Below are 13,506 nucleotides of genomic sequence, written 5' to 3'. Positions count from 1 at the left end.
TTCAATGTACGGTGGCCAGGTCCCTCTTCACCACCGGTGAGACGTTTTGGGGGTGGAGCCTGAAGAGGGTGGGGTTTGGGGAAGGGAGGGACTTCAATGCCATAGAATCCAATGGCCAAAGTGGCCATTTTCTCCAGGGGATCTGATCTTTATTGGCTGGAGATCAGTTGTAATAGCAGGAGATCTCCAGCCACCACCTGGAGTTTGGCATCCCTACCTGTATACCACAATTGCAGTAAAAGAAAAGAGGCTTTTCTTTAAGTGTTTCAAATGCCTTGATAGGGAACTCCCCTCCTGCCATTCTCCTGCCTCCCGGTCCTCTTCTTTCAACATGCTTTTGAAGAGGCTGCATTTTGCCCTTGCCTTTTGCTGTGCTGGCTCAGAGGGCTCTCAAAACAAGAGGGAAAACAGACGCAGATTGTCTTTGAAGGTGAAGAAAGGTGATTTGAAATCTGCGTAAAAGAAGGAGCCAGTCTTAAAGGGAGAGAAAGAGAGCAGCAGGCGCTCTTTTCACATACAGCCGTTGCTACATTTTGGATCACCCCTGTAGTGCTAGGAAAATATGGACGGAACAATGGAAGCGCTAGTTGTTGTGAGCTCATTGTGCGAGAGAGGAAAGGCAGGAGGAAAAAATTCAAATGGGCTGCAAATGGGCAAAGGGAGCTATTGCTCTATGCAGAAATCTCTGAAGCAAAATGGTGTGTTTAATTGCTTGATTCCTCTGCCCCACATATCTCTACCCTATGAGAAGGTGGGAATGGAATGAAGCTGCCAGCTTCCAGCTAGAGCCTGGAGATAGGGATTCCAGCTCCAGGTTGGGAAATACTTGGAGATTTTGGGGGCGGAGCCTGAGGAGGGCAGGGTTTGGGGAGGGGAGGGAGTTCAGTGCCATAGTCCAAGCGGCCATTTTCTCCAGGTGAACTAGGGTTGCCAGCCTCCTGGTAGCAGCTGGAGAGCTCCTGCTATTACAACTGACCTCCAGCCGATAGAGATCAGTTCCCCAGGAGAAAATGGCTGCTTTGGCCATTGGACTCTATGGCATTGAAGTCCCTCCCCTCCCCATACCCCGCCCTCTTCAGGCTCCGCCCCAAAAACCTCCCGCTGGTGGCAAAGAGGGACGTGGCAACCCTAAGGTGAACTGATCTCTATCGGCTGGAGATCAGTTGCAATAGCAGGAGATCTCCAGCTACTTCCTGGAGGTTGGAATCCCTACCTGGAGATCAGGTTGCCAACTCTGAGTTGGGAAATTCCTAGCAATTTGGGAGGCGCCGCCTGGGAAGAGTGGGCTTTGGGAAAGAGAGGGCCTCAGTGAGGTATAATGCTAGATAGTCCACCCTCCAAAGCAGCCATTTTCTCCAGGGGAACTGATCTCTGTAGTCTGGTGATCAGATGTAATTCCAGATGATCTCAAGGCCCCATCTGGAGGTTGGCAACCTGGAGGGTGGCAAACTGCTGTGCCACCATCAGTACATTCATGTTCCTCTAGTGGGCCAATACTGGCTTCCTGGGGCCCTTTTAGATCAGAAAAATGGGGTGCGGGGGGGGGCTGATGTGTACCAAGATCCCATTTAAGGTTGCCAGCTCCAGGTTGGCAAATACCTGGAGATTTGGGGGGGGGTGGAGCCTGAGGAGGGCGGGGTTTGGAGAGGGGAGGGACTTCAATGCCATAGTGTCCAATTACCAAAGCAGCCATTTTCTCCAGGGGAACTGATCTGTGTCGCCTGGAGATAAGTCGGGGATGGGGCCATGGCTCAGTGGTAGAGCATCTGCTTGGCATGCAGAAGGTCCCAGGTTCAATCCCCGGCATCTCCAGTTAAAAGGATTAGGCAAGTAGGTGATGTGAAAGACCTCTGCCTGAGACCCTGGAGAGCTGCTGCTGGTCTGAGTGGACAATACTGACTCTGGTGGACCAAGGGCCTGATTCAGTATAAGGCAGCTTCATGTGAGTTCATGTGTGTTCATAGAAGGTGATCTCCAGCCACCACCTGGAGGTTGGCAACCCTAGTCCCATTCCAAATCAGGCTTCAGTGAGCCTGGGGGATTAAAGTCCCAGCTCGGAATTCCCACAACATGTCTGTGCAAAGCCCACTTGAGAGTCATGTGGCCTTTGTAATGTGTTAATTGGCCATAACACCCTCTCACACGCGAGCCAGGCCATTGCATCAGACTCTGTCCCGCAGTTCCAGTTTCAGGCAGGGACTCGGAAAGCTCTCTGGACCTAACCAGATATGATGCTGGGAGAACTGTGATCAGATCTCCCCGGTAGGGTTGCCAACCTCCAGGTACTAGCTGGAGATCTCCTACAATTACAACTGATCTCCAGCTGATAGAGATCAGTTCACCTGGAGAAAAATGGCCACTTTGGCAATAGGACTCTATGGCATTGAAGCCCCTCCCCTCCCCAAACCCCACCCTGAGGAGGGACTTCAATTGAGGAGAACCCACAACTTGCATCTGTAGGGTTGCCAGGTCCCTCTTCATAACCAGCGGGAGGTTTTTGGGGCGGAGCCTGAGGAGGGCGGGGTTTGGGGAGGGGAGGGACTTCAATGCCATAGAGTCTAATTGCCAAAGCGGCCATTCTCTCCAGGGGAACTGATCTCTCTCGGCTGGAGATCAGCTGTAATAGCAGAAGATCTCCAGCCACTTCCTGGAGGTTGGCAACCCTAGCTGTAATTCTGAGTGCTCCCCAGGCCCCACCTGGTGGTTGGTAACTCTACTGTTTTCTGGGGGAGGTTGGTAGGGTTTTGAAATTTTTTATTTAACAATGTTTTAACCCCGCATTTCTGCATTTTGTTTGAGAAAACGTTGCAGACAGGTTAAATTCTTCCCTTTTCGGCATTGCAACCCAGATCTGAACCAAGTCTTTGCATAGCTGCCTTTAAACAACAAATACCCAGTTATGGATCTCCCACAGGACTGCCAGCCTCGATGGCTGGAGGTTTCCCAGTATTGCATCTGATCTCCAGGCTACAGAGATCAGTTCCCCTGAAAATGGCTTCTTTAGAGAGTGGACACTATGACATTATACCACTGAGGTCCGTCCCCAAACTCTGCCCTCCCCGGGCTCCGACCCCCAAATTTCCAGGAATTTCCCAACCCAGAGCTGGCAGCCCTAATCTCCCAGTATCTCTTCTAGTGACTCACCAAGTAAGACCATTGAAATAGGCATCAAGCATGTAGCATAGTTCAGTTGTGGAACTCCCTGCCCCAGGATGTGGGGATGGCTGCCAACTTGGAAGGCTTTAAGGGGGACAGGAGAGGGCTATTCGTGGCTACTAGTAAAAATGGATACTAGACAAGATGCATACTTATTCTCTCCAGGATCAGAGGAGCATGCCCATTCTATTAGGTGCTGTGGGACACAGGGAGGATAATACTGCCGCAGCTGTCTTGTTTGTGGGCTTCCTAGAGGCACCTGGTTGGCCACTGTGTGAACAGACTGCTGGACTTGATGGACCTTGGTCTGAACCAGCATGGCCTTACTTATGTTCTTAAAACCAAATGTCTTAATATAGGGGAGGGCCTACTGGACGTCGACTTATAATAAAGAACAAATATAGTGGAGGGGAAATCTTACTTTTCACACTTATGATTGGGATGGGGGTCGAGGGGAAACAATAGTTGCCAGCATTTGGGGAATGATTTGTTTTGCCAAACATGTACAAACGTTAAGGAGGTGTTGCTATCTTTTACAGCTAATTTTCAGTCTGCAAATATTTATGGATGCTGTAAAGAAACGAGCAGATAAAATAAGAAGCGATCTGACGTCGAACAGCTGGAGGCAGCCGGATAACTCGGGCGCTCGACGAGAGGAGAACAGTGCGGCGGAATAAAAGGCTGGGAAAAGTGGGGTGAATAACAGCAAAATGCTGACACAATAAGCTTGTTTCAGCAGGAATCGCTCAGTGGTGGCGCGCACACTCCCGTCCATGCTGTGTAAATAAAAGGCTTGGTTAAGCAGCATCAATACCTGGACGATTAGTATAACGACACCCCTGTAAGTGGGGAGACAGCTTACTAACTAAAACCCAATAATGGGGGAATGATTCCATCGCAGAACTGAGGGATCCCTGAAGTTCATCTACCCCAGCTCCCTGTCCTAGTATCAAAACCAATCCTTGACACCCTGATTTTTACATGCCAAGGCATGCAAATTTTGCAGGTCTTTTTACACGACCTGTAGCAGCCCTAATAGCCCAGGCTATCCTGATCTACTCAGAAGCTAAGCAGGGTCAGTTTTTGGGAGACCACCAAGGAAGACCGGGGCTGCTATGCACAGTTGGGTTGCCAGGTCCCTCTTCACCACTGGTGGGAGGTTTTTGGGGCAGAGCCTGAAGAGAGCAGGGTTTGGGGAGGGAAGGGACTTCAATGCCATAGCGTCCAATTGCCAAAGCGGCCATTTTCTCCAGGGGAACTAATCTCTATCGGCTGGAGATCAGTTGTAATAGCAGGAGCTAGCACCTGGAGATTGGCAACCCTAACATTGCAGAGGCAGGCAATGGCCAACCATCTTTGAATGTCTGTCACCTTGAAAACCCCATGAGGTGGAACTTCATGGGATCGCCATAAGTTGGTTGTGACTTGATGGCACACTTTACCTTTAACATGACACCACACTTCTTGAGAGCCAGAGTGGTGGTTAGGAGCAGTGGACCCTGATCTGGAGAACCGGGTTTGATTCCCCACTCCTCCACATGAGCGGCGGACCCTAATCAGGTGAACTGGGTTGGTTTCCCCACTCCTATACATGAAACCAGCTGGGTGACCTTGGGCTACTCATAGTTCTCTCAGCCTCACCTTTCTCACAAGGTGTCGGTTTCGGGGAGAGGAAGGGGAGGAGATTGTAAGCTGGTTTGATTCTCCTTAAAAAAGGTAGAGAAAATCAGCATATAAAAATCAACTCTTCTTCTTTCCAGTCTGTTTTGACCCTGTTGTTTACATTTTTGTTCCTTCATAATCTGATCTATAGGTGTCTGCAAAATGAGGATCTACCTCTGATGTTCACGTGAGCCGGTGCAAAAAAAAATTAAATCTGTTTTTAGGTGCCATAAGGCTCCTACTTGTTTTATAACAATGCTCTCTTGTGGGGTTCTGGTAGTCCAGGCCAGCAAAATAATTCTTAAGTATGTAAAAGCTTATCATGTTCATGGAACTCAATGGTAGAGCATCTGCTTGGCATGCAGAAGGTCCCAGGTTCAATCCCTGGCATCTCCTGTTAAAGGGACTAGGCAAGTAGGTGATGCGAAAGACCTCCGCCTGAGACCCTGGAGAGCTGCTGCTGAGTGGACAATACTGACTTTGATGGACCAAGGGTCCAATTCAGTGTAAGGCAGCTTCATGTGAACTCAGCCATGGTTACTCTGACCGGTAGGAGCTCTTGAGGGTCTCGGGGAGAGAAAGATCTTTCCTAAAGTTGCTAGCTGAGTCCTTGCAATTAGACTTTCCAATAGACCTGAACAACCAGTGTGGCATAGTGGTTAGAGTGTCGGACTAGGATCTGGGAGACCCAGGTTCAAGTCCCCGCTCTCCCATGGAAGCTTACTGGGTGACCTTGGGCCAGTCACACACTCTCAGCCTAACCTACCTCACAGGTTTGCCGTTGGGAGGGTTAAAATGGGAGAACAATGCTGTAAGCGGCTTTGGGTCTGCACTGAGAACAGTTGAAACAAATATCTAAATAAACAATACGATAGCAGGGACTGAATCTCCTGCATTCAGTGTGTGCTCTTGCACCACTGAGTCATAATTCAGAAATGACTTAAATAGAGCTTCCCAAATCTAACCTGAATTACCGAAGCCACTGGAAAAGCAACGCAGGAAAAAAATCATAATGCCATGACTAAGCCGTACGCTGCTTTTAGTTCTTAAGCCCTGAGAATCTTGGCTGTTCAAAGTAGCAGTAGATTCCCCAAAAGAGGGAGTTTTCAACTGCCAGCACCTGGAGCCATAGATCAGTCATGTCTCTATGAATTTGAGAGCTTGTATACCTGTACATATGCCGGCAGTCAGACTGTAAGCAAGTTTATTCAGAAGAGTAACTGAACTCACAGTTTACTGATAAAGAAGCTTATGATGGTAACCTTATTTGAAAGAACCTCTCAATAGGAAACTTATGTCCGCTTCTCTCTAGCTGTTCTTCACGTTTGGATCGCTAGCCCAGAATACTTTCACAGTGCAACCTCTTTTTCTTCAGTCATCCGGAACAAAATCCAGAACTAAAATGGATCTTAAGTACATGTTTAGGGCTCTTTAGCTTGGAAAAAAGGGCTGTTTAGCTTGGAAAGAAGGTGGTTAAGGGGAGACACAATAGAGATCTATAAAATTATGCATGGTATGGAGACTAGAATGTGGGGGTCATCTCCTAAAGCTGGAAGATGAGAGATTCAGAACAGATAAAAGGGAGTATTTCTTCTCACAACACATAGTTAAATTGTGGAACTCCCTGCCCCAGGATGTGGTGATGGCTGGAAGGTTTTAAGAGGGGAGTGGACATGTTAATGGAGGAAAGGGCTATCCATGGCTACTAGTCATGATGCATGCCTATTCTCTCCAGGATCAGAGGAGCATGCCTATTATAACAGGTGCTGTGGAACACAGGCAGGATGGTGCTGCTGCAGTCATCTTGTCTGTGGGCTTCCTAGAGGCACCTGGTTGGCCACTGTGTGAACAGACTGTGGGACTTGATGGACCTTGGTCTGATCCAGCATGGCCTTTCTTATGTTCTTACATGGGACTTATATTTATTTATTTGATTTCTATCCTGCCCTTTCCCAAGAGAAGTTGAGATCAGGGTGGCTCACAATCCTGCTCTTTGCATATATAAATGCTGGAAAGCTCCATTCAGGACCCTTCCTGTTGTCACATCCAATATGGTGGTGGTAAGCGCCGTCAAGTCGCTGCCAACTTATGGCGACCCTCATGAGGTTTTCAAGGCAAGAGACAAAAGGAAGTGGTTTGCCATTGCCCGCCTCTGCGGAGCAATCCTGCACTCTTCCTTGGTGGTCTCCCCTCCAAGTACTAACCAGGGCTGACCCTGCTTAGGTTTCAAGATCCAGGGAGATCAGGCTAGCCCGGGCCACCCAGGTCAGGGCAGCCGGCTTTGGCATGACAGAAGTCACTCTCCTGGGCCATGTAGTTCAGTTACTTTTCCTTGGTGAAAAGAACTAGTATGGTGTAGTGGTTAAGAGCGGTGGTTTGGAGTGGGGGACTCTAATCTGGTGAACCGGGTTGGTTTCCCCATTCCTCCGCATGAAGCCAGCTGGGTGACCTTGGGCTAGTCACAGCTCTCTCAGCCCCACCTACCTCACAGGGTGTCTGTTGTGGGGAGGGGAAATGAAGGAGATTGTAAGCTGGTTTGATTCTTCCTTAAGTGGTAGAGAAAGTCAGCATATAACAACCAACTCTTCTTCTTCTTGGTGGTGGTCTCCCATCCAAGTACTAACCAGGGCTGACCCTGCTTAGCTTCTCAGCTCTGACGAGATTAGGCTAGCCTGGGCCTAATCAGGGCTCACATCTAGTATGGCCTTGCACAATTTAGTCGCTTCCATCCCTTATTGTGCCTGCCCATCACCCCACACTTCCCTTTCTAAGCTCCACAAAGCAAGAACTTCTTTTTTGCTTATGCATACCTGTAATGCACCATATGCACAGATGTCGTGTGTGTGTGTGTCAAGTGCCGTCAAGTCACAGCTGACTTATGGCGACCCCACAGGGTTTTCAAGGCAAGAGACTAACAGAGGTAGTTTGTTGCCATTGCCAGCATGGTGTAGTGGTTTGGAGCGGTGGGCTCTAATCTGGAGAACCGGGTTTCATTCCCCACTCCTCCACATGAGCGGCGGAGGATAATCTGGTGAACTGGGTTGGTTTTCCTGCTCCTACACATGAAGCCAGCTGGGTGACCTTGGGCCAGTCATACTCTCTCAGCCCCACCCACCTCACAGGGTGTCTGTTGAGGGGAAGGGAAGGTGGTTGTAAGCCGGTTTGAGTCTCCCTTAAGTGATAGAGAAAGTCGGCATATAAAAACCAACTCTTCTTCTTCTTCTTCCAATGTCATAAGAGAGTACTGATGATGATGATGATGATGATGAAGATGATGTCAGACGTAAATGTACTTAGGATAAAAATTCCAGAGAGGTAGCTGTGTTAGTCTGCCCCAGCAAAAAAGAAACAATAGTCTTGTGGTACCTTCAAGATTTACACTGAAGTAAATACTTGTGAGTCATTAAGGTGCCACAAGACTCTTGTTTACTCAAGAGGGAGCTAAAACTCCTGGCTTAATGCAGCTCCTGCAAGGGCTTAAGTGCCTTGTGATTAGCGTGTGCAAAACAAGATCTGCTTGGCACGTGGGGCCAAGACATTCGCTCTGGCATGCCTGGGCTGTACCGCTTCAGCCCGCAGGTCGGGGGGCTTCGCCTGGCAGAAAGCTGATTCCTGAAACTCGAGATCTGTAGGAGAGGCCCAGCAAAGAGCACAGACACATTCAGAGGCAAAATGGCCCTCAGCAAGGAGCAGGAGCTGCTATGCGTGTGACTGTTTCTGTGTGCGTGTGGAAAGTGCTGGTAAGTTGCAGCCAACTTACGGCGACTGTGGAGGGGCCAGGGCTCAGTGGTAGAGCATGCATAAGGACCCAGGCTCAATCCCAGCATCTCCAGTTAAAGGGACTAGGCAAGTAGGTGATGTGAAAGACCTCTGCCTGAGACCCTGGAGAGCTGCTGCCGGTCAGAGTAGACAATACTGACTTTGATGGACCAAGAGTCTGATTCAGGATAAGGCAGCTTCATGTGTTCAACTGCTCATGGGGTTTCCAAGGCAAGAGATGATCAGAGGTGGTTTGCCGTTGCGTGCCTCGGTCTAGCAACCCTGGACTTCCTTGGTGGTCTCCCATCCCAGTACTGACCGTGCTTAGCTTCCAAGATCTAATGAGATCAGGCTAGCCTGGGTCATCCAGGTCAGGGTAGGAGCTACTTTGGGATGACAGAATTCAGTCTCCCGGGCTGTGTATTCCACCTCATCTCTCCTGGTCTTTCATACACCGGTGCCAACTCTCTAGGTTTGGATGGCTTGTAATAACCGGGACTTTGATTAATGGGATCTTGCTGACCCCACCCTGGCCATTCTGTGCCCAAGTGGGTTTGTTGGGGTGTGGGGTTTTGTTTTGTTTTTGCAAGTTTATCTGTGATGATGAAGAAGAAGAGTTGATCTTTATACGCTGACTTTATCTTTTTTTAAGGAGAATAAAACCGATTTATAATTGCCTTCCCTTCCTCTCCCCACAACAGATACCCTGTGAGGTAGGTGAGGCTGAGAGACTTCAGAGAGAACTGTGACTGGCCCAAGGTCACATAGCAGTCCTCATGTGGAGGAGCGGGGAATCGAACCGAGTTCTCCAGATTAGAGTCTGCTGTTCATGTGGAGGAGTGGGGAATTCTCCAGATTAGAGTCCACCTCTCTTAACCACTACGCCGCACGGGCTCTCTGATGTTTTGACTCCTCTTGAAATGTTTAGAATATCCAAGATAGTACTACTTGCTTTGAAATTTTTAGATGAAAAAAAGGTAAATAGCTGCCTCAAGCAGAACTTCGAAGAGGCGACATAGAAATGTTCTAAATAAACATATTGAACACATACACAAACCTGCGGCACATAGAAAGATGGTAACAGTGGTTAGAGTGTTGGGCTAGGACCATTTCTCATGCAGATATGATACTTACTGGCAGACTTTGAGCCAGTCACTCTTTGTGAGCCTAGCCCTAGCCTACCTCACAAGAGCACCTTAAAGACTAACAACATTTCTGACAGGGTATATGTTTTCATGATCCACAGCTCACTTCATTAGATACAGCTAGAACGTGATTCTGTCTATCCTTAAGTAGAGATGAGTGAATTAGACACACAAGGGCAATGTACATGTCAAAAGCAAGTAAATGACATTAGCAGGCATGACTGGATTAGGTGTGATATGCAGAAGGGTAATAGGCATGGAGAAATTAGCATCTGTAATAAGACAGGAATCCAGCTCTCTATTCAGTCCAGGAGACTGCCTTGTCTTGAGCTTCATTATTAGTTTACCATGGGTAGCAGTGTTAGTCTGTCACTAGCAGTTGAAAAGAGCAGAAGTCCAGTAGCACCTTAAAGACTAACACAATTTCTGGCAGTGTATATGAGCTTTCGTGAGCCGCAGCTCACTTCTTCAGATACAGCTAGAATGTGAGTCCATCTATCCTTAAGTAGAGACCAGTGAATTAGACACACAATGGCAATGTAAATGTCAAAAGCAAGTAAATGACATTAGTAGGCATCAGTAATGAGACAGGAATCCCAGATCTCCATTAAGTCCAGGAGAATGCATATCTTGAGCTTGTAGCTAGTTGTAATTCAGCGGTCTCTTTTTCTAATCTCCCTTTGAAATCCCTTTGTAAGAGAATTGCTACTCTTAAATCAGCCACTGAATGTCCTGGAAGGTTAAAATGTTCCCCCACTGGTTTCTGAATGTCATGGTTTCTGATATAAGAGGGAGGAAATAATCTGAATTGCTAAAATAAAAGCTCCAGGTGTGGAAACAATCTTAGAATTTGCATGAAACCCTTCTTACTCCCCAACGCTCCAAGCCTATTCATTTTTCACAAAAAAATGTTTTCTTCCCATTTTTTCCATCTATACAGGATCAGTTCCTACCCCACACAGAATCCAAGGCGCAAGCTTTTCTTGGGTTGTACCACTTTATGCGGCAGGGGTGCACCACATGTTTGGTGGTGTCCACAAGATAAAAAGCTCCCTGCATGTAGACAACTACCATCCCATGGAGAAGAGGAGCCCAGCAAGCTTCTTCCTGACTCAGTTGTTCTAAATGCAGGGAGTGGTTTCTAGACGGGGGAAACATCCGAGCATGTGACCCCTCCCTATGTGTGGGGCACATTGGTGCAGCCCAGGAAAAGCTGTAACTCAGGATGGTGCTGGGTGCACCATCAGCTTCTCCTCCTCACCCATGTGCACTTTTCAACTATTATCCATGCACTTAATTTGCATTGGAATGTTGGGTCCACTTCTAACAGTCCCCATTGGGGGGAGGAGGAGGAGGAAGAGGAGGAGGAGGAGGAGGAAGAAGAAGAGTTGGTTTTTATATGCCGATTTTCTCTACCTTTTAAGGAACATAAGAATTTAAGAAAAGCCATGCTGGATCAGACCAAGATCCATCAAGTCCAGCAGTCTATTCACACAGTGGCCAAGCAGGTTCTTCAAGTAAGCCCACAAACAAGACGACTGCAGCAGCACCATCCTGCCTGTGTTCCACAGCACCCAAAATATTCGGCATGCTCCTCTGATCCTGGAGAGACTCAAACCATTTTACAATCTCCTTCCCTTCCCCTCCCCACAAAAGACACCCTGTGAGGTTGGTGGGGCTGAGAAAGCTCTAAGAGACCTGTGACTAGCCCAAGGTCACCCAGCTGGCTTCATGTGGAGAAGTGGGCAATGATTAGTGTCCGCCGCTCATGTGGAGAAGCAGGGAATCAAACCCGCTTCTCCAGATTAGAGTCCACCGCTCTTAACCACCACCCCACACTGGCTCATGTTGCCCAAAATATGACTTCATAGCACTTGTGACTTCATAGCACTTTCCTCCACCACCACTACCCTGGATTTTTAGAAACTTGCGTAAGAACCCTTTCCTGGGAGTAAGCCCTAGTGAATAAGAGAAGACTCACTTCCGAATAAACCTGCTTTGGGGTTTGCACTGTTCCTTAGAAACACAAAGGGGTTGTCGGAGGTGAAGCAACTGAAAGGGGAGGACCCCCCCCCCAGTTTATGGGAAGCGAAACCTTTTTTTTCTCTAGCACCGTTTAAGGGACACACAGCACTACAGATTCCCTTTTATTATTGCCTCGGGCCATTCCTCCCGTAGAGCATAACCCCAGTTCTCAGTCTTTCCAATCCAGGATGTTCATAATAGGGCATCTAAACATCTGTCTAAACATTAGGAAGAACTTTCTAACAGTTAGAGTGGTTCCTCAGTGGAACAGGCTTCCTCGGGTGGTGGTGAGCTCTCCTTCCCTGGAGGCTGTTAAGCAGAGGCTAGATGGCCATCTATCAGCAATGATGATTCTATGACCTTAGGCAGATCATGAGAGGGCGGGCACCTTGGGCATCTTCTGGGCTTGGAGTAGGGGTCACTGGGAATGTGTGGGGGGAGGTAGTTGTGAATTTCCTGCGTTGTGCAGGGGGTTGTACTAGATGACCCTGATGGTCCCTTCCAACTCTATGATTCTATGATCTGACAAGCAAACTAGGCTTCCGGCTTTCTTATCCTCCTGAACTCAGACCTCTATCAGCTCAAACTGAAGCCAACTTCAGGGGATTTTGTCCACCCATGTGTGCAACCGCAACCCGTTGAAGCAGGTTGCAAAGTGCCCATTGAGGGAATATACTCATAGACCAGGAGCCAAGCGCTTTCTCCTCCCTAGTGAGGGTGACTCTCATTTATAGGTTGGGACGAGTTTCTAGCTTACTAGGCCTGGGGGATTGGGCCCAGTAGCTTCACCGGAAAATGACACTTTAAAAAATAGACACAGGACAGATGGGAAGAAATGCTTTTTCTACAAAAACAAACAAACAAACAAAAAGCTCTACCCCAAATCAGTAAAAAGAAAAATGCATGGGAGGTTTTGCATTGGATTTGCCGCTCTCTGGATGCCCATTTTCCCCATCCGAGTTCTCAAAACTGCATGAGCGGCTTATTGTTGAGTTCGGAGAATTAGGATGGGGGAAATGTGCATCTAGAGGCAACACCTCCCATGCATAAATGGCCTTTTATAAATACCTGTTAAAACCCAGACAGAGTCTATTTATGCACGGGAGGTTTTGCCTTGGATTTGCGGCTCTCTAGAGGCACATTTTCCCCACCCGAATTCTCACAACTCTGCATGGGGGCTTATTGTTAAGTTCTGAGAATTTGGATGGGAAAAACGTGCCTCTAGAGAGCCGCAAACCCAAGGCAAAACCTCCCGTGCATAAGAGAACGGCCAAGCTATTGCTTGGAACACAACGCCTTCCTCCCCGGAGCAGGGGCCTAAGACCCCCCCCCACCCCCACCACCCATGCAAGGGGACGGAGAGGAGGCCAAGCGACTTACTCAAGAGGCTGGCTTGGTGGGAGCCGTTGACTTTCCCATCGGGGTGGATTTGGAGATGGAAGCCGATGCCCACCCGGCAGTAGAGGCTGCCTGTCCTGCGCCCGGAGGGGCTCCACTGGAAGCTGCCCCTTTCCGAGCCGCCGCCTTGGACGCCCCGAGGGGGGGGAAGAGGAGAGGCAGGAGCCGAGGAGGAGGAGGAGGAGGAGGAAGAAGAAGGAGCGCCGCTCCGCTTGCCCAAGCCGCCGCCTCTGCTGCCGTTTTTGGCAGCTCCAAACTGCGCGCCGGGGGGCCGCGTCGCCGGGCGCGCCCGGGCGGAGAGGATCAGGTGGCCGAGGAAGAGGAGGCAGAGGAGGCAGAGGAGGGGGGAGAAGCTCATGCT

General features: G+C 48.9%; 1 protein-coding gene across 1 annotated transcript in view; it reads right to left on the bottom strand.

The window, feature by feature from the left end:
• The window catches only part of FGF5 (fibroblast growth factor 5), a 28,787-nt gene extending 15,284 nt beyond the window's left edge, over window positions 1-13,503 (bottom strand). Inside the window, exon 1 of the mRNA XM_056855295.1 lies at window positions 13,128-13,503. Within this exon, the coding sequence (XP_056711273.1) occupies window positions 13,128-13,503 (376 nt within the window). The remainder of the gene's footprint in view (window positions 1-13,127) is intronic.
• Between the last annotated feature and the right edge of the window lie 3 nt (window positions 13,504-13,506).

This window comes from Euleptes europaea, chromosome 9 (assembly GCF_029931775.1).
Source record: "Euleptes europaea isolate rEulEur1 chromosome 9, rEulEur1.hap1, whole genome shotgun sequence".
In the NCBI taxonomy this organism is placed as follows: domain Eukaryota; kingdom Metazoa; phylum Chordata; class Lepidosauria; order Squamata; family Sphaerodactylidae; genus Euleptes; species Euleptes europaea.
Note: the sequence above shows the minus strand (reverse complement) of the source record. Positions and strands in the feature narration are given on the sequence as shown.